Here is a 22,963-nt window from a genome sequence, read left to right on the forward strand (position 1 = left end):
TCTTGATCCTGAGCTGGAGCTGGGGTGGGTGGATATTCACCAACACTTTCCTTTTTTAATAGCAGGAAAGCCTTTTCCTCCTGTCTGAGTCAGTGGAAAGGATTTCCCTGGGTTTCCCCGGAGTAGCCTTGGCTGCACTTGTCTGCCTCAAAGGAGCAGGTGAAAACCCGGAGGAGTGGCTCTCTGTGGCTGTGCTACTTTCCTGGGAAGGGCCAGGAGCACCCCCCTTCTTGCAGGAAAATGTGCCTCGAGCACAGCCCCGTGTGTATATCCCAGTGTGAGCTGGAAAAAGGAGAACTTTTGTGGTTCACCTCATCCTCTCTCACCACAGCTCCCACCAGCTGGAATCACTGCAGTTAGTCCCCACCTTTTTTCTTTTTTCTTCCCTTCGTTTATTCCTCTCTTTTGGATCTTGTCTAATGGTTTCTCACCACAAGCACCACTGACAGGCACTCAACAGGATGGGCAGTGTCTGGGAAACAGGTTTGTCCGGAGAGGAGCTTCACTGACTGCCTGGGGATGAGTTGCCCCAAGCTGAGGTGGACCATGCACTGGGGGATTTCCTGTGCTGCCAAACCTGGGGCACAGGGGTAATTTGTACATTTCTCCTGAACCAGGAAAGTCCAGTGTTTCATATACAAGGAAATCAGCGTTAGGTGTGTCTGAGCACAGGAGCACAAAAGGAGGTGAGACCAGTCTGTCACCAATATCCTGCCGTTCAGGGCTGCCCTCGGAAGGTGCTTATGGGGCTCCGTTGAAGAACAAGCTCAGGAATGTTTTTCTGTCCCGCAGAGAAGGGCCAGCACTGGCTGCTCCAGTCTGAGGATTGCACCGGGGTGCGCACGTCACAGCTGGGGTAGCCAGGCAGGCAGCTGGGAGAGCTGGCGTGCAGGAGCTGGGGTTACAGCCCCTCAGACATGAGGCAATTTTGGGCTTTGAAACAATTTTTGTGTGTCATGGGCCACAAGCAAGGGCAGCTCAGAGGGCCACTTCCTGAAGAAGCTCTTGGGCCACGTTTCTCTGTCACAACACATGGAGCACTTTCCCTGAGACCCAGCAGCACCCTGAGCCTCATCGCTGGCAGGCAGGGAACGGGGGTCCCCACAAGGATGGGCGCACACCAGGGGCTCCCTGGGCTGCACTCCTGGTTAGGGCTACGGGGGGAGGGTCTTCGGGCTGCAGGGTAGGGGTACAGGGACTTTGGGAGGGGTCCCAGGGAAGCAGGATGGGGGCGTGGGGACAGCGGGGACCCGGGATGCAGGACAGGGATACGGGGACAGTGGGAGGTGCCGGGGTGCAGGATGGGGGCCCCGGGACAGAGGCGGGATGGGTCCCTCGCCCCCCGCGGGTCGCTCGGTGCCGGCGGGGCGGGGCGGGGCGCGGTGACGTCGCGCGGGGCCGCCCCCGGCCCGGGGCGCTCGGTGCGGGCGGGGCCGGGCGGAGCGGCCCGGGAGCGGCGCCGCGGGTGCGCGCAGGGGCGAGGGGCGGCCCGGCCGTGCGCGGCTCCGGCCCCGGGCGGGGGCGGGCAGAGCCCTGCGCCGCGCCGAGCATGCGAGAGCCGCCGGGGCGGGCGGCAGCGGCGCAGCCAGCCGGGGCCGCGGCCGGGGCGGCGGAGCCATGCTGCTGGCCTCGGCCGTGGTGGTGTGGGAATGGCTGAACGAGCACGGGCGCTGGCGGCCCTACAGCCCGGCCGTCAGCCACCACATCGAGGCGGTGGCCCGCGCCGGGCCGCGGGCGGGCGGCAGCGTGGTGCTGGGCCAGGCCGACAGCCGCCTGGCGCCCTACATCATCGACCTGCAGTCCATGCACCAGTTCCGCCAGGACACCGGTGAGTCGGCCCCGCGGCCCGGCCGTGCTCGGCGCTCCCGCCCGCAGCGGCACGGCCGGGCGGGAGGGGGGTCCCGGTGTCCCCCGCTCCGGGGCCGTGCGAGGCTGCACCGAGCGGCGCTGCCGGGCCCCGCCGTGCCCGATCCCGCAGCGCCCTGCCGCGATGCCAGCTCGCCCCATGTCCTCCCACCCGATCCCCAGGTCCTCGCCCTGCCCTCGCTGCCCAGTCCTGCCCACGCATCCCTGGTCCCCCCCGGGGTCGTGCTGCCCGCCCTCCTGGCTGCTGCAGCGCCCCGGGCCCTGTTGCACCCACCCCATCCTTCTCCCTTCGGGAGAGCCCGTCTGCTGCACACCCTGCCCAGGGCCGTGCCCGGCTCCCTCTGTGCTGGATCCGTCGACCTAGAGCTGAATGGCACTCGGGTGACGGATCCTGCCCCGGGGGATGGCAGCCCCGGGGCAGGGACACAAGCCGGTGGAGGGATGCTCAGGGAGGGCACGGGCGGGCGGGTGGGTCCCCAGCGTGATGGGGCTGTCTGTCCCCCACCTCCTGGGGTTGTCTGGGACGTGGGGCACAAGCACCCATGGCAGGGCATTAGCATGGGGGGTTGTGACCCCCAACACCCCCGTGGTGGCCAGTGTACTTTGTCCCTGGGGTCCAGCAGAGTGCCTCCTTTGTCCCTCTTTCCCCAGCAACCCTAGGGGCTGGCGGCGACCCTCCCCTGCCCGTGGGTGTGGGGACAAGGGACCTCTGCGAGCAGGGTGGCTGGGGGCCAGCTTCTGAGGGCTATTGTTGCCCAGGGTGGAGGACTGAAAGGGAGATTGTTCTGTCTCTCCCTGGGTTGCTGGGGATGTTGGTATTTTGGGTCATTAAACAGCTCTGATTTGGGGGGGTCGCGACCCTGGCAGGCCCTGAATAGCTATTGTTCCCTTTCTTCCCCTGTTGAATGGGAGGCCGGCTGGCGGCGAGGGGCTGGGGGAACACACAGCATTCCCACACTGCTGCCTGGGGACCGCCAGATGCCGCATGCTGCTGCCAGATTAGGATAAATCACTGCCCCGCTCCCCTCGGCTTTTCTGCCCCCGGTGCCCCTTGGCAGGACAGGGCAGGTGGCTTGGCTGGGTTTGGCTCGGCTTGGCTCAGGTGTACCTGCACCCCATGCCCCTTCAGCAGGGTGCTGATAAACACCTTTTCCTTCTTATCCCACTCGCGTCCCCGCGGGACCTGCGGTGGCGGCTGTTCTCCGCGGAGAGGTGGGGCTGAGAAGGGACTGAAATTCTTGGAGGCTTTGCAGGACACGTGGTGAAAAGCCGAAGCAGCAGACTTGTTATTGCTTCTCTTTGAGTGCTTTCTTGTTCCTCAGGCTGGGCTGAGCCATGGGGATCTGCAGAAGGACCTGGAGGCAGTGGTGCTTGTCCCACCTGTTACCAGACACCTCTGGGCATTAGTGACACACTCAGGATGGGACCCCAGTACCATGCACACCCAGTCCTGCCCTGCTGTGAGACATCCCAAAGAGGAAGCCTTTCTCCTCGTTGTAGGAGTTCCCAAAATTTGTGTCCATGCTTCGAATGCATCCTAGTTGATTGGGAGTGGTGGGAAAGGAAACGCCTAGCCAAAATAAGGATGCAAGGCACAAAGCCTTGGTGCTTTGTGCTCTCATCCCTCCTGTTTGCTGAGGGGGCAGCGGGAGCTGGGCACAGGGCCCCACTCAAACTCCTTAGCTTGGCCTCACAGAGATTTTCCCTGTGAGGAAAATCAGTTGCCACAGTTGGGGTTTTCATCACGGGCCGGTTTGGCAGCTGCAGATGGTGGGGCTGGCACAAGCCCTGCTCCCCTACATGCGTGAGGCCCTGTGTGTGTCACTGCTTGGGGCTCGGAGCTGCCCCTCGAATCTTTTATTCATGTGTACCAGCCTAGAGCTGGGAGGGAGACAGGCACTGCAGGACTCGGGTGCCCTAATGCCTGGTTTCATCAGGCTCCCGCGGGAGGTCCCTGGGAGCAGGCTGGAGCAGCCAGGCTTGTGGTTCTGTGTTTCCCCATCAGGGCTGAGTGGCTCTGTGCTTGGCCTGTGGGCCAGTGGGAGTGAAATCTGCCCTTCCCTTCTGCCCAGCTGCACTGGGGGTGCGCCCCCAGGCTGTGGGGCTCCCTGCCCTCTGGGGAAACCGAGGCACACCGGTCCCCTGGCAGGGTGGGGACAGCAGCAGAGCCGGAAAGCTGTGCTGTCCCCGTGTGGAATGGCTCCGGTGGGACAGGTCGGGGTGGTTTCGCTGCCTGCCCACGGGTGGGTGCTGGCGCCAGGTCTGACGGCGTCTGCCGCCCTCCCTCAGGCACCATCCGGCCTGTCCGGCGCAGCTACTACGACCCGTCCTCGGCGCCGGGCAAGGGAGTCGTCTGGGAGTGGGAGAATGACAGCGGGACGTGGACGCCCTACGACATGGACGTGGGCATCACCATCCAGCGCGCCTACGAGAAGCAGCACCCCTGGGTGGACCTGAGTGCCATCGGCTTCTGCTACGTCATCGACTTCGCCACCATGGGCCAGATCAACCGGCAGACCCAGCGCAAGCGCCGCGTCCGCCGCCGCCTCGACATGGTCTACCCGCTGGTGTCGGGCACCCTGCCCAAGTCGCAGTCGTGGCCGGCCAGCCCCGGCGCGGCGGCGGCCCCGCCGGTGCCCGCCTGCACGTGTCCCCAGTGCCTCCTGGTCATGAGCGTCAAAGCCGCCGCCGCCGGCCCCGGCACCTCCACCCTGCAGCCCCGCAAAGCCGCCCCCGCGCCGCCGGCCGCCCCCAAGCCCCCGCTGCCCGCGGCAGGGCCGAAGGCGCCGGACGGCGTGGCCGCCGTGCGCGGCTCACTGAAGCCGCTGGCGGCGCAGGGGGGCCGGCGGCAGGCGGCCAGCACGCCCGCCCTGAGCTCGGCCGGCACGTCTGGCAGCCCCCCCGGCGTGGGCAGCGGCAAAGGCTCCCGGCCCAGCCTCGGCACCCTGAACCGCAGCCACCTGCAGCGCCTGGCCATCGCCCAGTCCCGCGTGCTCATCGCCTCCGGGTGAGTCCCACAGGGTGCCTGGCTGGAGAAAGGGACAGCACGGACTTTTACCCCTCCCCAGGACACTGCAGGGGTCTGTCACCCCTGAGCGTGGTGGGAGACACCTCGGTGGTCCCCAGCCTCCCGTGGAGAGAAGTGGGTTCTGCTGGGCCCCTCGCCTTCCTCACAGGTGCCCGGGGACCGGAGCAGCGATGGGGTGGCTCCTGCATCTCAATGAAGAGGCTGAGGCTGCTCTTTCTCTTGGAGTCAGGGGTTGGGTGGGGGACTGCGAAAGGCCCAAAGAAAAGCCATTCAGGCCCCATGAGAAGGGGTCCCTCCAGACCCCCACCCTCCAAAGACATTTTTTTGTGATGGGGTGGACATTTAATGGGCCTGTTTCTCCCCTTTGTCTGGCTCTGCCGTCAGCCTTCTGTCACAGCCTGGCCCCTTTCCTCTCCTTCTCCATCCTCCCCCTTCCCTATGCTCCTGACCTGCCAGGAAACTTTCCCATGGAAGAGAGCCCCAAGGGGAGGGGGGAAAGAGCTGTGGCAGTGACGTGTCCATAGGAGAAAAGAGGAAAAGAAACAACAGACTGGCCCGGGGAGCTGTGACAAAAAGGGGCCATGAATGGAGATGCAGTCAGGGATTCTAAAGCGCCAGAGAAAAGGCGGTGGTGGGGCAGGGAGGGGCACGTTGCCCCATCGGGGGATTCTCTTTTTGCAGCCAGGGCCTGTGCAGTTGCTCAGGCAACTGTTGTGTGGCCCCTGGGCCCTGTGGGAACGTGGGTGCCTCCTGCCTGTCCTGACGTGGTCTCTGCTGGCTCCCCTCAGGGTCCCCACTGTCCCTGTGAAGAACCTCACTGGCTCCAGCCCTGTCAACCCAGCACTGGCAGGTGAGGATGGGGCTGCAGCGGGTGCTGGTTGCCCCAGAGTGGGGGGACAAACAGCCCCAGTGGGGCAGGTTTTGGGGAGCATCTGGGTTTCAGGGTGTTGCTGGTTTTCCTCGGTGCCATTTGTTACCTCCTTGCGCAGGGATCACGGGGATCCTCATGAGCGCGGCCGGGCTGCCCGTGTGCCTGACCCGGCCCCCCAAGCTGGTGCTGCACCCCCCGCCCGTCAGCAAGAGCGAGATCCAGTCCATCCCCGGCATCTCCCACTCCTGCCGCAAGACCACCAAGAAACAGGCCAAGAAGGGTAAGAGACACTGTCCCTCCTGCCCTCCCTGGTTCCCCTGTGCGCCCCATCCTTTCTGCTGCCCCTGGCAGTGGGTTTCTCCCATCCTTTCTCACTCTCCCGCAGGTAAAACCCCAGAGGAGGTGCTGAAGAAATACCTGCAGAAGGTGCGGCATCCGCCAGATGAGGTATGAGCAGCAGGGCTGTGCCAGGGTGTTCGGGGGGCTTTGCCCTGGGATGAGGGGCTGGGGACACGCGATGCCACGTGCAGGGATATCCCACCGTCCTGTATGGCTCTGCCCTGTCCCCAAAGAGGGGCTGTGTGCTGCGTGCACGGCCCCTGCGGGGTGACAGCCCGGCCCAGGGCTGGGTGCTGGTCCCTGGGTGAGAGCAGGGCAGCCCATCAGCACCCATCCCGCTGATCCCTGGCCTCCCCTCCGGCACAGGACTGCACCATCTGCATGGAGCGGCTCTCTGCCCCCTCTGGCTACAAGGGGCCCCAGCCGGCCGTCAAGCCTGACCTCGTGGGGAAGCTGGTCAAGTGCAGCCACGTGTTCCACCTCCACTGCCTGGTGGCCATGTACAACAACGGCAACAAGGTGAGAGCCTGCAGGCCCGGGGACCCCCAGCTCAGCCACCTCTGCTGAGCTCCACGAGCTCTCCATGGGACAGAGCTCCAGCCGGGCTGCCCCAGAGGACTCCTGAGCTCCCAACCTGACTCAGAGTTTAATTTTTATCAGCAGCAAGCACTTGGGGACTGCTAAATCAGAACTCGGGGTTGTGTGGGTGTGTTTCCCCCCACTATGCCCGGATTTTTGTGCTTGTTTTCCTTGCCAGGGTGGACTTTGATCCCTGCATGTTTGAGCAGAGTTACCTGGAATTTGGTGCCAGGCAGTGCTTCTCCAGCCATGGGAGGGTTTTTGCAAATACCCCTCGTGCTTGACATTCCCTGGAAAATGCATTGTTTGGAGAATTTCAATATTTATTATATTTCCCTCTTTGAAAAAAACAAAGCAAAACAAACCACCAATTCAGAGCTAGGGAAAGCAATGAGGACTGGAGAACTGATGGGGAAGAGAAATGCAGACCTCAGGTTTTTGGTTGAAGTTGGGTAGAGAATTCTCCCTGCCCTATCCAAAGTTCCTGAGAGTTTTTGAAATTAGGTTTTTCCCGATTAAAGCGATGTTCAGTGCTGCTCAGGGACTCGGTGCCTGGTGTGGCTCGGTGCTGCAGAGACTGGTTTCACTGTGTCCCCCTTTTTCCACTCTCAGGATGGGAGTCTGCAGTGTCCCACCTGCAAAACCATCTACGGGGTGAAGACAGGGACGCAGCCTCCCGGGAAGATGGAATATCACATCATCCCCCACGCGCTGCCTGGCCACGCCGACTGCAAAACCATCCGCATCATCTACAACATCCCCCCGGGGGTGCAGGTGGGTCTGGGGGGGCCACCTGGGGTGGTTGGCAGCCCTTGTCACAGCTGTATCCCCCCCAGGTCCCACTGCAGCTCGTGCCTTGACTCAAGAGCTGCTTGTCCATAAGGATGTTGTGGGAAGTCTGGGGTGTATCTGCATGGAAGTGCTGTCCCTCTCTGCTTGCTGGCAGGGGGATGGTGGCCATTAGTGCCCACCAAGGCTTGGGTGGAGTTGCCCTGTGCCCAGAGATTGCTTTTGAGCTCCAGAAGGGTTTTCTTTTCCCCTCTACATTGCAGGGACCAGAGCATCCAAACCCTGGGAAGAGCTTCACAGCCCGTGGCTTCCCCCGGCACTGCTACCTGCCAGACAGCGAGAAGGGCAGGAAGGTGAGCTGGCCGAGGCGTGCCAGGGTGGGAAAAGCAAACATGGCTTAAGCAGGGGAATGTGGGTGGAGGTTTTCTCCACAGCCCATCCAGCAGGCTCTGCAGGCATCCCATGACCTTCCCCTGCAGGCTCAGCAGGCTCCCTCTGTTCTGGCTGGGCCGGGAGGCTGTGCTGGGGTGCTCCAGGAGGCCTTGCCTGCGGGCTGCCCACATTGCCGTGCTTGCTTTGCTGCCTGCTCCATTCCTGGCCTCCACAGGTACTGAAGTTGCTGCTGGTGGCCTGGGACCGGCGCCTGATCTTCGCCATCGGGACCTCCAGCACCACGGGCGAGTCGGACACGGTGATCTGGAATGAGATCCACCACAAGACAGAGTTCGGCTCCAACCTCACTGGCCACGGCTACCCCGACATCAACTACCTGGACAATGTCCTGGCTGAGCTGGCAGCCCAGGGCATCACGGAGGAGAGCCTGGCACAGGAGAAGGACTGAGACCGCGGCGAGGAGGCAAGGAAAGGGTTGCCTGTGCCGGCACCCACCGGGATAAAGCTGCTGGAGATACCTGCCTGGGGGCTTTTCAGGGCACACCTGGAGCCCCCTGCTCCCAGTGGCAGCCATGCAGTGCCCCAGGCTGGCTGGGAATGTGGGTGAAGGTCCTTTTGGCCATCCCCTTCACTCCTGCAGGGCAGGAACGTCCTCACACACAGCTGTGGGGCTTCAGGCTGGCTTGGCCACCCCTCTGGATGGTGTCCTGTCCTCGCTGCCACTGTGCTGAGGGCTTGGGGGGTGCCAGACTCCCCTCTCTCCTCATCTATGCCAGTCCCAGCTTGACCCAGCACCCCTGCCACCCACCTGGGGCTGGGATCTGGCTTGGGGTGGGAGCTGGGGCCACAGGAGTCTCCCTTGCTCTGCCTTGTCCCTCTGACGTTTGTTCGTTCGTTCGTTCTGTCCGGTACCTCCCCACTGGTCTCCTGTGTCTGTGGAGGTTGGGGGGCCCTGGGCTGCCTCAGCTCCCCCCAGCTCTGCCCCCTGCTCCTCTTGGCTGTGTCTGAGCTGTGCCCTGCAGGGTCCCCGTGTCTGGGCTGTCCCTGCCTCTGCATGCCAGGGAGGGGCTGGTGGGTGGTAGGAAGTGTGTGGGGGGACAATGACATCCCACCCCCCCGCAGTGGGTTCCTTGAACTGTTCGTATGGGGGCGTCCCCACGTTGGAATTTCTATATACCTCGTGTTTTGGGGTTTTGTCGTATATATGTACATATAGGGGGGGCATTTGGGGAAGCAGCCTGGGAGAACGTGGTGCTGCAGCCGAGCTGGGGCTGGGCACAGTGGTGCTTGGGGCTGGGACAGGGGCTGTGGGGTCCCCCACCCCGACAGGGCTCTGCCCCATGGGAGGGCTGTCACTTGTGGGTCCCCATGGGGCCAGGTGCAGGTGGGGTAAGAAGTGTCCCCCTTCCTGCCCCCAGAGAGGCCTTGGGGAGGAGAGGAGGGGAAGGCGGTTGGTGAGGGGTTGGCATGGGCTGGGCCAGGAGGGTGGTGTGGGTAGGAGAGTGTGGGTGATGGGGGTGGGGGAAGTGTGTTCTGAGACTCTGGGGGTCCCTGTCAGCCCCCTGGGGTGACTGGGTCTCGGAGAGCCCTGGGCTGGTGGAAGGTGTCCCTGCCCAGGGCAGGGGTTAGGAATGAGAGAATCTGTGGGGTTCCTTCCATCCCAAACCAGGGGTTCCTGGGGCCTCTCGGAGTCCCCTGTGCCAGGTGCTGGGGGTTCCCTGGCCCTCTGTGCTGGGGGGATGGGGGTCCATCCTGCTGTGCATCGTTCTGTTGTCGTTGCTGTTTTTCCTCTCCGTGGCCTGGAGGGTCCGTCACCCCCGCGGCCACCCCGTGGAGGGGCTGGGGGTCAATAAAGCGGATAGCAGGGGACTCTGGCGGTCCCTGCACGGCCTGGCCTCTCCGTTGTCTTCTGTCGGTCATCTGTGTGGCCAGGCGAGCCAGGGGCACTGTGGGCAGGGCCAGGCACCCCGAGTCCCCCTGATGTCCCTTTGCACTGATCTGTGCCCAGCCGCCCTCAGCGTGGGTGTTATCTTCTACCTCAAGGGAGAAACCCTCTTTCCCCAGGCACACGCCCCTGTTTGGGTGGCTCTCAGCGGTGTGATTTCTCCACTGCACGCCCTGGGTTTTCCCCAGTGCAGACAAAGCCTGTCTGGAGCTATGCAAAATCTTCTGGGTGAGAGGGGGGAGGGTCCCCCACCTCCGCGGTGCCAGCCCTATGGCTCTTACTGTGAGTAAGTCTTTCCACAACGTGACTTTTTTTCCTTTTTTTTAATGCTCTGTTGACTACACGATGAGTTGCTGGCTGAAATAAAACTGCTCCGTGCCTCTCTGCATGCGTGTGTATATCTATCCCGATAGATATACATGGAGACAGGGGTTGAAGCTTGCAGCATGCAGGATTTGGGAGATAACCCTCCCCGGGGCCCCTCCGCTCCCTCCTTTTCCCATGGGTTTGGGGATTTGGGCCACAAGGGGAGGGGGCACTCAGGGCACCGTCCCCTCCAGCTCCTGCTGGTACCCCTCGCCCACACTTAGCACCGTGCTGTGCTCGGGGCCGGCGGGGGCCGGGCTGTCCCCTGTGCCCAGCTCGCGGTACCCCTTGGCCCTGTAGCGCCGGTGGCCGTACCAGGCTGTCCCCAGGCCGGTGGCCAGCCCAGCCAGCACGGCCACGGTGACTCCAGCCACCTCTGCCCCTGACAGCCCCCGGCCCCCGACCATTTCGGCCACGTGCTGGACCTCCTCCGGCCGTGCCAGCCGCCACACGTGGCTCTGGCCGTCCCTCACCCAGGTGCTGTCCCCGTCCCGCACCAGCAGCGTGTCCACGGCCGGCAGGTTGGCGGGGGGCCGGGTGAAGGGGGGCAGGCGGGCGGGCGGCAGCGAGCCCCCGGTGAGGAGCCCGGCCTGGACGCAGAACTGCACCTGGCAGCTGTCGCTGATGAGTGCCAGGTGCTGGCTGAAGCCCGGGGGACAGCCCTTGGCGTGGGGGTCCTCAGCCGTGCCCCGGTGCTGCCCAGCCAGGGGGTTCCCTGCCTGGCAGCTGAAGAAGCCCCCGAAGGGCACCGCGTACTCGGCCCCCTCCTCGTAATCCTGGCTCACGCACACTCTGAGCTCGCCAAAGAGCTTCAGTGGGAAGTACCCCGAGGGACAGGACTGGGCTCCGGTGATGGGGTTGGTGCCGTGGGTGCTGAACAGCCCCCCAAAGAGGTATCCCGAGTTTGGAGCCACCGGCCCGCTCGCGGCACACCAGTAGGCACTGAACTGCACCCGGGAGAGCCAGAAAACGTCCTGGCACTTGCGGTGGCAGAAGATGCCCAGGGTGCACTTGTTGTGGCACTCCAGGTGGCTGTGACCCTCCTCCCGCTCCTGCACACCCAGCAGCACCGGGGTGTAGGTGGCGGGGCAGGAGAAGGCCCCGGTGAGGGGGTTCCTCTGCTCCAGCCGTGCGCACAGTGCGCCGGTGTCGGGACCGCCCAGGCCGACGCACTCCTGGAAGACTCCCCCGAAGGTGAAGTTGGCCATGGTGCCCTCGCAGGAGCCGTCGTCAGTGTTGGCGTGGAAGTTGAAGTTGGGCGAGGAGGCGTCGGTGCAGCCCGGGGCGGTGTTGAAGGTGTAGTAGCGGCGGATGGCGAGCTCCACGCACCGGGCCACCCTCCGCACCGTGGGCACCGGCAGCTCCGGCACCGTGCTCGGCTTGATGAAGAAATACAGGGGCAGGCCCGAGCGGTCCAGGGCCACCAGCTGGTTTTGAATCCTCTCCTGCCACGTCTTCAGGGTGATGCCTGGGTAAAAGGGGGTCCCACCGATGCTCTCCACCCTAGAGTTGGTGCGGTTGTCCAGGTACTGCTTGGTGAAGCCCGAGCCGACGTCCAGGGATTCCTTGGTTCCCGCACTGACGATGCTGTGGAAGGCCACGCCGGCCGAGGCGGTGACAGTGTTCCGTGTGGCCCAGCTGTCCTTCAGGAAGGTAGCCTTGATCTGGTCCTCCTGCACCAAGGTGGCTCCTGCATCCACGGAGGTGATGGTGTGGGTGCCGTAGTTGAGCACCAGCACCTCGGCCAGAAAATTGGCCATCTGGGTCTGGTTGTTCTCCAGGTGGCTGGCGATGGTCAGCAGCTGCTGCTTGAAGGCCTTGTCCAGGGCCACCTCGGGGTTGATCTTGGCAGTGTAAACCAGGTTCCTGACTTGCACCCGGGTGGTGACAGCCTTGTCTCTCACCTGGTGGGTCTTGGTGCGGTGGAAGTCGCTGGAGAATTTGCCATTGATGGCGGAGAAGAGGGACAGCTCCAGGTTGATGGAGGCAGAGGTGATGCTCTGGTAATCCTTCCAGGACTCGATGATCTCGGAGTTGATGTCCAGGAAGCTCTGCTTGCGGGGGATAGTGAAGATCTCGTCTGGGATGAGGTAAGATCCATCTTCTGTGGTCTTGCACTGTGAGTAGCCCAGGTTGATGACTCTGCCCATATCCAAATTCCTGAGGTTATCCCAGCCCCCCCCCGGCAGAACTTCCAGACGTGAGAGCTTCAAGGTCTTGCTGCACACCCCAAACCCTGAAGAGGACAAAAGTTCCTGGGACTGCTCAGCCCCTGTCACCCATGCCAGCAGTGCCCAGGTGAGCAAGGCCCCCCAGAGCGCCCAGCCCATGGCCAAGCCGGTGCTGGGCCCTCACCGGTCGGAACGGAGGGACCGGAGCTGGGAAAATGAACTGGCTGAGGGAATTGACAAAAGGGAAAGGAGAAGTGAGAACTGAGGCATGTGAGAAATGACAGAGTGGAAACCGAGACCAGGGGGTGGGGAGCAGGAAGGTGTCTGTCCCTCTCTCTGCCCCACCAGCGGCTCTCTGCAGCCTCCTCCGCCCCACTCCTGTCCTTCCCCCAGGGTCTGCAGTGTCACCAGCCGGGACAGCACCTCCTGCTTGGGAATGCTGAGCCCCAGGTGCTGAGGATACTGATCCAGCTCCACCCAGCTGGTGCCTGGCTGGGCTTCGGATTCAGCAGCACAGGGCAGGTGCTGCGAGTTTTGGGGAATAAACAGTTAAGGAAGTTTCTGCTGTGAAAATGGTGACTCTTTCCATATAGACAGATTCACTTCCCCTGGTTTTGCTCCTGAGTTCCTCTTTGCAGGACACTTCTGCCTGGGAGGAGGCTGAAGTGACAGCTGTGAAGGAGGCACGGGGACCATAGGTGCCTGTGTTTTTTGGGCAGGACAATGCCAGGAGTGGGGGGTGAAAGGATAACAGGAACACCACTGGGGATGTTCCTGCTGGCTCCAGCCCCTGGAGTAGCTGGAAAACCCTTGTGCAGGGACTCTCATCTGCACTGGGATGTGCAGGCTATGTCATCACCTCACCTAAAACCTACCCCTGTGCCATGGAGGCAGTGGAATGTTAGTTTTTTTCCCCCAGCACGTTGAGGTGGTGCTCTGAATTAACCTGTTCCTGCCTTGCTTCCGATGGTGAGATTCCCATCAGTCCTCTGGCATCTCTCCTGGCCAGAGGTCCCTCCTAACAGTGTGACAGCAAAAACCCCACAGCCGAGGGTAACCAGGGGTTTTGGGGATGGAGAATTTAATGGCACCAGCTGGCAGCTGGGCCAGTTCAATGGATGCAAAAGGAAATCCAGGACTTCTCCAGAGGGACTGTTTTTCTTGGGTATGTGTAAACAGAGACCTTTTTACCATCAAGGCAGCAAGGTTTGGGGCTGTGTTTCCAGTTCACTCTTAAATTTCCAGGCTTTCTTTCAGCTCCCCTGGCTGGGCCAGATGTGCAGCAGCAGTGCAAGGGCCGGAGCTGCCGGGTGGCTCTGGGAGCACAGATTCCATCACGGCCCAGCCGTGTCTGGAAAGGCCTAGGGAGGGATCAGACATCTCCTGGAACTGAGGAGTCCTCTGCCTGCAGTGGAGTCTGAGGGGAAAGATGAGACACCATCCTCGGGGACACTTCCTGGGCCATGGGGCAGCTGCTCTGGGGACTCCAACGCTTTGGGGAACTGCCCTGCCCTCGATTTTTCCCCGTTTTTTTGGGGATATGCCCACGTGCTTCTTATGGAAGCACTGAACTGCTGGCGAGGGCACTTGGGCTGGTTTTGTGCCTTCTCTGGGGGTGAGGAAAAAGAGAGGTGTGCGAGTCTGTGAGATGATGGTGTCATTTGGGGCACCCCAATGTCTGTGGTGGGGGAGCCGCTGAGTGGGGAATGAGGGGTGTTATAAACGCCAATCACTTGTTTTAAAAATTTATAAAAGTTTACTAAAAATAAAATGGAAAAAAAAATTAATACAAGTATAGTAATAAAGATTAAACAATTAGAGTTAGGACAATTAAAGAGACAATAACAGCAAAAAGTTACAGCCCGGGCTGGGTACCTCTCTCTGGACAAAAGCGAGCCAGGAGAAGGACCCCGATAAAAAAGAATTCCCTCCTTAATAGGGGTAACCTGTTGCATACACAAATCACTTCATGAATATGCATATATTTATTTAAAACAAGAAGTTCGTCCGGTACTTGTTGAGGAATTCCTGTTAATCCCAGGCACCTTGAAGTCTAAGTTGAGTTTGGAGAAGTTCGGTTTTTTTGTTGATAAAGAAAGCCATAAATTCTTTTCCTCTGGAAGATTTAGGGGTTTTTGTAATTGTTATCTCTGTGTGAAGAATTTCTTGATTATCTTCTCCTTCTCTTGAGCAAAAAGAATACCACACACACATATTTTCTATTTTAACTACTAAAGCTTAATTTCAATTACAAAACTACATTTACTATATTATTAAAATGTTAACTTTCCAACCTAGCATAATACATATAGTAAATATCTGTGTAGAGCCATATAATATGCATTTTTCACAAGGGGGGAACAGGTGGGATGCCCCCAAAAAGGGAGCTTATACCCCCAAAATGCCTGAAAATTCATTTATGTGTTGAACAGCAGAAAGTGTAGAGTCTCGTTTTTATATATACAAAAAACCGCTATTTATTTCAAGATAAATCTGCTGCGTTATAGACAGGATTTCAGACTGTAAGGAATTCTGAATATGGATCCATAGGGCTTGAAAATAAAAATACAAAGTTTCATGTACGTAAACGAAACAATAAGGGGCTTGAAGAGGTAAGACAAGATTATCAGTATGAAGGACCTAGAAGGAGCTCTGTGTACGCGCAGCTCTTTCTCCGTGCCCGCGCCGGAGCACCCGAAACCCGGATCTGGGATTCACCGAAACCGGGATTTACGGGCACGCCGCAGGCCGCTGCGCATGCGCGATGGCCGCTACACCCGCAGTGCTGCCGCCTTGTGGGCACAGCCGGTACTGCAGCACCGAGCGCTCCCAGCGCTTCCCGCGGCTCCGCCGCCACCGGGACCGGGACATGGAGCCGGGCCGGGACCGGGACGTGGAGCCGGGCCGGGACAACGACGGGGACTGGCCGTGCGAGGCCGCGGGGCCCTCGGCCGGGGCCGCTCCCGGCAGGAACCGCGGCCGCTGCGGGTGGAGCGCAGGCGCGGAGCCGGGAGCGGCCATGGCGGAGCCCGGGGAGCAGCGGGGCCGGGCCGGGGGCACCGGGGGCGGCGGCGCCGGGCTCGGAGGTGAGCGGGGAACGGGGACAGCCCCGAGCGGGGAACGGGAACGGGCCGGAGCGACCGGGGGAAATGGGGGGAGTCGGTGTCCCGGGGAATGGATCCGAGTTGCAGCGGAGGGCTCGGTGCTCCAGGGGAGAGCTCGGTGTGCCGGCGGAGGGAAAGCGGGATAAAGGATAAAGATGCAGAGGAAGAAGTGGTGTAAAGCCCCCTGGCTCTCTGACAGAGCAAAGCTCCCATCTAAATCTCTCTGAGAGACTCTGGGATCATAAGGTCTTCCAGGAAAGCAAAACAAGCACAGAGATGAGGGAATAGGATTCCAGTTAATAATGATTTGTTGGGTGTAGGAATGATTCTTGTATGTTTGACGCTCCCCTTTTAACTCCTGGAATCATTTTAACATTATTGCTTTAACAAATGGTCTAAATTTGAGAGGAAATGGTGCAAAATAAATGCGTGGAGAGATCTTGGAACCCCCAGATGGTCTGAGTGGGAAGGGACCTTAAGGATCATTTCATTCCATCCACAGCCCAGGCTGCTCCAAGCCCCATCCAGCCTGGCCTTGGACACTTCCAGGCATGGAGCAGCCACGATTTCTCGGGGTTTATGGGCACAGGAGGAAATTTCCAGCAGGAACTGAGGAGTTTCCTTTGCTCTGTCCAGCCCCAGCAGGGCTGTGGGAGGCAGAGGATGTGGGAACAGGAGCTTTGCCCACTGCCTCGGGGGAGTCTCTGCTGTCCCAAAACGCAGCAGAGCAAACGTTTGTGGTGGAACATCCCGTTGGAAGGAGCTGCCAAGCCAGGAACGGGAGCGGGCTGCGGAGCAGGGATGGCGCCAGGCAGAGGGGTGACATCCAGAGGGTGCCACCAGCCCGTCCCTGCTGCCCAGGCTGGGGATGAGCAGGCTGGTGACTGTCCCTGTGCTGGCTCTGCAGGATGAGGAAGCCAACCCTGCCGAGGAGGAAGATGAGGAGGTGTGGGAGGATGGAGACAGCGGCCACCAAAGCTGGGGAAGGCATGAGTCCAGGTAGGAGATGCTGCCTTCCAAGGAGAGGGACTTGTCTGTCCCACTGGAATTTGGGGTGTGAGGCCAATGGGACAAAGGGTTTGATTCTATTTTCTTACTCAGGTTCTCATGTGCCTTAGGAGGTATTTGTGGAAAGGTCATTTTAGTGAGTTTGCACTGGGTTTGAAGGAATGTGACCCCTGAGGCAGAAATCCCTGCACTGCTTCTGTGTCCCCCCTTGGCTTATCTGAACAGTCCATGGGCTGGGCCTCCTTGTTTCCTCCTTCTCCAAGCTCTGGATGAAGTCCTTCCTTTCCCAAGGGAGGGGAAAGCCAGCAGGATGTGAACCAGAGGTGGTGCTTTAGGAAAGCCCCTCCAGCCTGGGAAGGAGCTTTTGGCTCTGGACACATTCCCAGTCCCCAGGAGCAGCAGGACCTGTGCTGTTCCCAGCAGGTGAGGCAGAGGTGCCTTTCCTTCCTCCTTCCCTTCCCTGCTGCACTTTGGCTTTTTGAGGGGTCTCTGGGGGTCTGAGGGAGAAGTTCTTTGTCACTCCAGGGCAGAATCAGCCCCGGTCCCACTAAAAGCAGGAGGAATCATTCATTTTATCCTTGTTTTTGGATAACATTTTGTGCTTTTTCTCTGTTGCTGACACCGTGTGGTGAAGCAGCAGCTCCCAACCTCGTCAGTGCTGCTCCCAGCTGGTAAACAAGAAACAGTAATTTGCTGCCCTGTGGTAATTGGATTAAGGGCAAGGCCTCCCTCTTTGTTTAATATTCCTGAGAAAAGCTGCCAAGGAATAAAACGAGAGCTTCCCCCAGTGAAATCCTGCCCAGTCCCACGCTGGGTTTGCACACACACAAGGCTCAATCCCTGCTGGAATGCCAGTCACAGCCCCCAGATCAGTGTGCAGTTTAAGGTCTCACAGCCTGACCAGGACAATCTCTTGCCTCTGGACATGGAAAATCAGTTTTTCATTGTTACAGCACCAGCTCAAGGTAATTATGAAGTGGTGTAATGGTTTTTAAGTTGTGCACATGGAGGAAATTCACTGCAGCAGCCAACACTGCTCTGCCTTCATGGGTAACCCTGTGGGTTTGGGATCTTGAATTGTGGGTGTGAAATCTCCTCACAGAATCCTCTGAGGCTGAAACAAAGACAAGGAACCTTCTCACATGGAAAGAGCCAGAGCAAGTTTTTGTGGGAAAGGAAAATTAAAGATGGTAAGTGCTAAAACCTTTGTTCTTCCCTTCTCCTGAGCTCTGTCCTTGGGAATGGGTCAGTTCTGGAAGTTTCGTGGAGACACTGGAGAATGCTCCCTGGTCTGCTGAAAAGTGGGAAAATCTCACTGGCAATTGCAGCCCCTGAGGGAGGGAAAAAGGAGCAGGACCTCATTCTGTGAGTGTGTAAGAAATAAGGGAGGGACAAATGTATGGATCATCCTGTGCCTCAGGGCATCAGGAAAAGCCCTTGACCGAAAAACTGAAGTGCTGTTCCACAGGGAGCCCCTGCACAGGCCCTGGGGACTGGGCTCATCCCAGCTTCCCTTCCAGAGCAAGAGGAACACCCCACAGTGCTGTTTGAGACATTCCTGGCTGGAACTGGGGCCGACTGGGCACTTTCCTGTTTTCCTGTAGGATGTGGGCCATGACATGAATTGGCTCCAGCAGGGCCCAAGATCCCTGTGGGGTCTGTGGCAGGGACAACTCCCAGAGCCGGACAGGGAAGGGAACCTTCACCCACACTCCCAAAAAGCTGAGAGGGAAAAACACCTGCCTGCAGCTGGCTGCAGCTCCTGGAGCTCTGGGGTTTCTGGCACACTCAGGGACATGGGATAATGCCAGAATCATTCAAACCCTGGGAATAATGGAATTAATACCACCCCTTGAGCCTGTTCTGGGCAGGCTCCTGCCCATCGCCCACTGGTTGCAGATGGCTGTGGAAGTGATGGAGGCATCCGGGGAATGCTGATTGTTTTTCCCTCGCTTTGGCAATCTGGTCAGTAAAAATACTGATTGAGCTCTTCCAGCAGGGAAACATTTAAGCAAAAGGTGCTGAAAAGAATTGGAGTTTCTGATTTTAAGTCTCCAACTTAAAATCCTCCTGGATTGTCACCGGTCCAGCTTCCATGGAGTGGTCACTGTGGCCAGGAGTGTCCAGTCCTGCTGGAATGCACTGGACCAGGATGTCATTTTCACTTTATAAAGGTAAAGACCCTCTGGGTGACCCCCAGTGACTGGAAGGACCAGACTGGGCTCCCAGGGCACTAATTCCAGGTGTTCTGTTTTTGGGAATAGCACAGGAGCCGTTCCCTTCTTGCCCAGAGGAGCAGCCAGTGCCTTCCTTAGTCCACAGATCCCCAGGATGGGCCACAGAGAAAATAACAGGACTATGGAAATCCCCCACATGGGGAGTTTGTGGTGCTCAGGATTATGTTCTGGATTTATAATGTTAAAGGGGGACTGTGGAATGGCTTCTCTCCTTTTTATTGTCACTGTTATCACTGCTCTTGTTGCTATCACTGTTATGTGCTGTCATCAATAATAAATTATTATATTTGTCTTGGTTTCCATTATTAAACTGTTCTGATCTCACCCCCGAGCTGGATTTTTGTTTCTGGTCTCTTCCCCATCCCACGGGGCAGGGGGGGTGGTGAGGGAGCTGCCGCTGGTGCCCAGCTGGGTGCCCACGGCCTGGGGCACTCCTGGAGCCTCCAAAGCTGATGGACTGGAGCAGTTTTGGGGCTCACAAAGAGACAGTGCTGCTTTCTGGGGGCTCAAAACTGGTCTCATTTGGCCAAGTACAGAAATAGACACTAGGTCCTGCTTTGGGGGGCTTGAAACCCGCGTGCCTCAGACAGCATTTGGGATCTCAGAGAGACCAAGTTCTACATTTTAGAGGCTTGAAGCAGAGACCATGTCCTGTGTTTAGGAGGTCTTGAAACTGGGGTCAGTCAGCCAGAGTTTGCGCTTCACCAAGAGAGATTTAAGTGCAGCGTTTTGCGGGGCTTGACTGAAAGCCCTAAGGCCGTGTTTTGGTGCTGCAGGCGGGCTCTTTCGGCCAGGGCGAGTCCGTGTCTCTGAGCTCCGAGCCGAGCCTTAGGCACAGCCCAAAGCCGGGCTCCCCCGGCCGCAGCGAGAGCTCCGAAGCAGCGACCGAGCGCCGCGGGCGGGGCTGGCGGCGGAGCCCCAGGGCCGCGTTTGGGGCTCGGCGCGGGCAGCCGGGAGGGGTTCAGGGCTCCGAGCCGAGCCCGGCCCGGCGCGTCGGGCCGAGCTCGGGATCCCGGGGGCTGCCCGGGCCCGGCCCAGCCCCGGCTGCCCGCGGCCGCGGCGGGGCCGTGCCCGGAGCCCCGGCGGGTCCCGGCCCCGCGCCGGCCGCGGGCGGAGCAGGAGCGGCAGCGCCGGGCTCGGCCCCAGCGCCCGGCCCGGAGCGGCTCCTGCCGGTCCCGGTGCCGGTCCCGGTGCCGGTCCCGGTGCCGGCCCCAAGCCCAACTCAGTGCTGCAGGGCCGGGCCCCGCAGCCCACCCGGCGGGGAGAGGCGGCACCGCCCGAGACCCCCAGAGACAGCGGCGGGACCCGGAGCCGAGGTCCCGGTCCCGGTGCCGCTCGCAGCCCCGGCCCGGCCCAGGTGAGAGGGGCGGGGCCGGCAGCGATGGTCCCGCCGCCATCCCGGGCAGGGCGGGGCCCCGGGGCCGGGCGGGGCCGGAGCTCAGGGGCGGTCCCGGGGCTCTGGGGCGGTCCCGGGCTCTGGGGCGGTCCCGGGCTCTGGGGCGGTCCCGGGGCTCTGGGGCGGTCCCGGCTCTGGGGCGGTCCCGGGCTCTGGGGCGGTCCCGGCTCTGGGTCGGTCCCGGCTCTGGGGCGGTCCCGGGCTCGGGGTCGGTCCCGGGCTCTGGGGCGGTCCCGGCTCTGGGGCGGTCCCGGGGCTCTGGGGCGGTCCCGGGCTCGGGGTCGGTCCCGGGCTCTGGGGCGGTCCCGGGCTCTGGGTCGGTCCCGGGCTCTGGGGCGGTCCCCGGGCTCTGGGGCGGTCCCCGGGCTCTGGGGCGGTCCCCGGGGCTCTGGGGCGGTCCCGGGGCTCTGGGGCGGTCCCGGGCTCTGGGGCGGTCCCGGCTCTGGGGCGGTCCCGGGCTCGGGGGCGGTCCCGGGGCTCTGGGGCGGTCCCGGGCTCTGGGGCGGTCCCGGGCTCTGGGTCGGTCCCGGGCTCTGGGGCGGTCCCGGGGCGGGGCCGGGCCCGGCTCAGGTGCGCGGGGCCCCAGCGCGGCTGCGCGGGGCGGGGCCGAGGTGATTTAATGCCCGGAAATCGCCCGGTGGGCGCCATTTGCTCCCTCAGAGCGCGGGCAGGCTGCTGCAGGGCCGGGCTCTCCCGGCGTGGCTCGGAGAGGCCTCCTCTACCCCTCTTCCTTTCCCCTCTTTCTCCTGCCCTTATCCTCCTCCTCCTTCCCCCCCTTATCCCCTCTTTTCTACCCCTCCAGCTTCTTTCTCTCTCCCCCCATCCCCCCTCCCTCCTAGCCCCCTCCCGCCCTCTCCCCTCTCCCCAGCCTCCCCTGCCCTCTCTCCCTGTTTCCCTGCACGCCCCCTCCTCCTTTCGGCCCTCTCCCTACCCTCTCCCCAGCCCGACTCCCCTCTCTTCCCCCTCTACCCCTCCTCTGTCCATCATCCCTCTCCCCAGCCGGCCTTTCCCTTTCCCCCTCCTTCTCCCCAACCTCCCCCAACCCCTCTCCGTCCCCCCCTCATCCCTGATCCCTCCTCTGTCCCCTTCTCCCTCTTTCCCCCGCAGCCGCGGGGCTCGGGGAGCCGGAGAATAAAGCCCAGAGGGCCGGAGCCCGGCGCCCCCGCCCTCGCTGGGCCCCACACGGGCCCGGGCCCGCTCGGCGGTTCCCCCAGTGCGGTTCTCAAGGACCGCCCGGCACCGCCGGGGCTCCGGCTTTGCCCACAGCGCAGTGGGGGCTCCCCGGCGGCGTGGGGCTGGGGGTCAGGGAGGGCCCCTTCTCAGGAAGGGAGTCCTGGGGGAGGGTTGAGGGAGGGCCCCGTCCTCAGGAGGGGGTCCTGGGGTGGGATGGGCCCCCTCTGGAAGAGGGGGTCCCGGGCTGGGGGGTTTAGGGAGGGCCCCCTCCTCAGGAGGGGGTCCTGGGGGTGGAGGGGTGGGTTAGGGGGGGAGGGCCCCCTCCGGAGGAGGGGGTCCCGGGGGGGTTCGGGGTGGGCCCCCTCCGGAGGAGGGGGTCCGGGGCAGGGGGGTGGGGCGGAGGGGGGCATTCCCCCCTCCAGTCCCCGCCCCCCTTCCCCGGATCCCCTCCTCCGGACGGGGCTCACCCGGGCCCTCCCGGGACCCCCTCCTCCGGACCGGGGCCCGGGGGAGGGAGGGGGGCGGGTGGGGTGGGGGGGAAGCGGAGGGGGTCACGTCACTCTGCAGCGTGAGCACACACAGCGATCACCGGACAAACAAACGGCCCCTCCCGGCCTGCCCCCCCACCCCACCCCCCCCCCTCCCTCCCCCGGGCCCCGGTCCGGAGGAGGGGGTCCCGGGAGGGGCCCGGGTGAGCCCCGTCCGGAGGAGGGGATCCGGGGAAGGGGGGCGGGGACTGGAGGGGGGAATGCCCCCCTCCGCCCCACCCCCCTGCCCCGGACCCCCTCCTCCGGAGGGGGCCCACCCCGAACCCCCCCGGGACCCCCTCCTCCGGAGGGGGCCCATCCCACCCCAACCCACCACCCCCCGGACCCCCTCCCGAGGAGGGGGCCCTCCCTGACCCACCCGACCCCAGCCCCCAAGCCCCTTCCCCGGGAGCCCCCAGTGTGATGTAGGGAAGGCCGGAGCCCCGGCGGTGTCGGGCGGTGTATTTGACCGGTGTGGGGGGACCCGCCGAGCGGGCCCGGCCCCGTGTGGGGACTCCAGGGACAGCGGGGGGCGCCGGGCTCCGGCCCTCTGGGCTTTATTCTCCGGCGCCCCGAGCCCCGCGGCTGCGGGGGAAAGAGGGAGGGGAGGACAGAGGACGGGAATAGGGAAACAGCGGGGGCGGTCAGGGTGGGCCAAGGAAGGAGGGCAGGGGGGGGGTCGAGGTGTGCAGGGGAGCAGGGAGGGGGGCAGGACGGGTGGAGGACGGAGGACGAGGATGGAGCACAGCTGGGAGGGTCAAGGTGCAGAGGGAAGAAGAGGAAAAGGGGAAGGTAGAGGGGAAAGAAAGGTGAAAGATGGAGGGGAAGGATTCAGGGCAGGTGGGGAGGAATTCGGGGGAAGGGGAGCAGGGTGAGGAGGCAGGTGGGAGCCGGGGTGGCGGGGGAAGGAAGCGTGGATGAAGCAGGGGAAAGGTGGAAGGGTAGGGCAGGGTTGGGGTGTGTAGGGGGGGTCCGGCCGGGGGGGAGGGAGGGGAGGGCTAGGGGGGAGAGGGAGGGGGGGGTAGGGGGGGGAGGGCGTGGGGGATGGGGGAGGGGAGGAAGGAAGGGATAGAGGAAAAGAGGTAAAGAGAAGTAAAAAGGAAAAGAAATAGAGAGATAGAAAGATATGGAGCCCGGCACGGCCGCAACCTTCCCCACCGAGCGCCGAGGG

At 62.0% G+C, this 22,963-nt stretch overlaps 2 protein-coding genes and 1 long non-coding RNA gene across 5 annotated transcripts; 2 read left to right on the forward strand and 1 right to left on the reverse strand.

The window, feature by feature from the left end:
• The first annotated feature begins 1,441 nt into the window (after positions 1-1,441).
• DTX4 (deltex E3 ubiquitin ligase 4) lies at positions 1,442-10,198 on the forward strand. Its single transcript, XM_068194454.1, has 9 exons — positions 1,442-1,828; positions 4,156-4,873; positions 5,683-5,744; positions 5,884-6,045; positions 6,151-6,212; positions 6,471-6,623; positions 7,296-7,457; positions 7,736-7,825; positions 8,080-10,198. The coding sequence occupies exons 1-9, from the start codon at positions 1,618-1,620 to the stop codon at positions 8,311-8,313; spliced, it is 1,854 nt and encodes a 617-aa protein (XP_068050555.1). The 5' UTR covers positions 1,442-1,617; the 3' UTR covers positions 8,314-10,198.
• On the reverse strand, positions 9,607-12,596 carry MPEG1 (macrophage expressed 1). Its single transcript, XM_068194453.1, has one exon. The coding sequence runs from the start codon at positions 12,504-12,506 to the stop codon at positions 10,350-10,352; it is 2,157 nt and encodes a 718-aa protein (XP_068050554.1). The 5' UTR covers positions 12,507-12,596; the 3' UTR covers positions 9,607-10,349.
• A 2,589-nt stretch (positions 12,597-15,185) lies between these two features.
• Positions 15,186-18,739, forward strand: LOC137476285 (uncharacterized). Of its 3 annotated transcripts, none has more exons than XR_011000305.1 (3): positions 15,186-15,433; positions 16,359-17,424; positions 17,562-18,739. It is a non-coding gene; the product is annotated as an uncharacterized lncRNA (long non-coding RNA). The 3 variants fall into 3 exon arrangements; XR_011000306.1 differs by lacking the exon at positions 15,186-15,433 and having other exon boundaries at positions 17,063-17,424; positions 17,562-17,649; positions 18,456-18,739; XR_011000304.1 differs by lacking the exon at positions 15,186-15,433 and having other exon boundaries at positions 16,181-17,424.
• The last annotated feature ends 4,224 nt before the right edge of the window (positions 18,740-22,963 follow it).

Source organism: Anomalospiza imberbis, chromosome 6, assembly GCF_031753505.1.
Source record: "Anomalospiza imberbis isolate Cuckoo-Finch-1a 21T00152 chromosome 6, ASM3175350v1, whole genome shotgun sequence".
NCBI lineage: Eukaryota > Metazoa > Chordata > Aves > Passeriformes > Viduidae > Anomalospiza > Anomalospiza imberbis.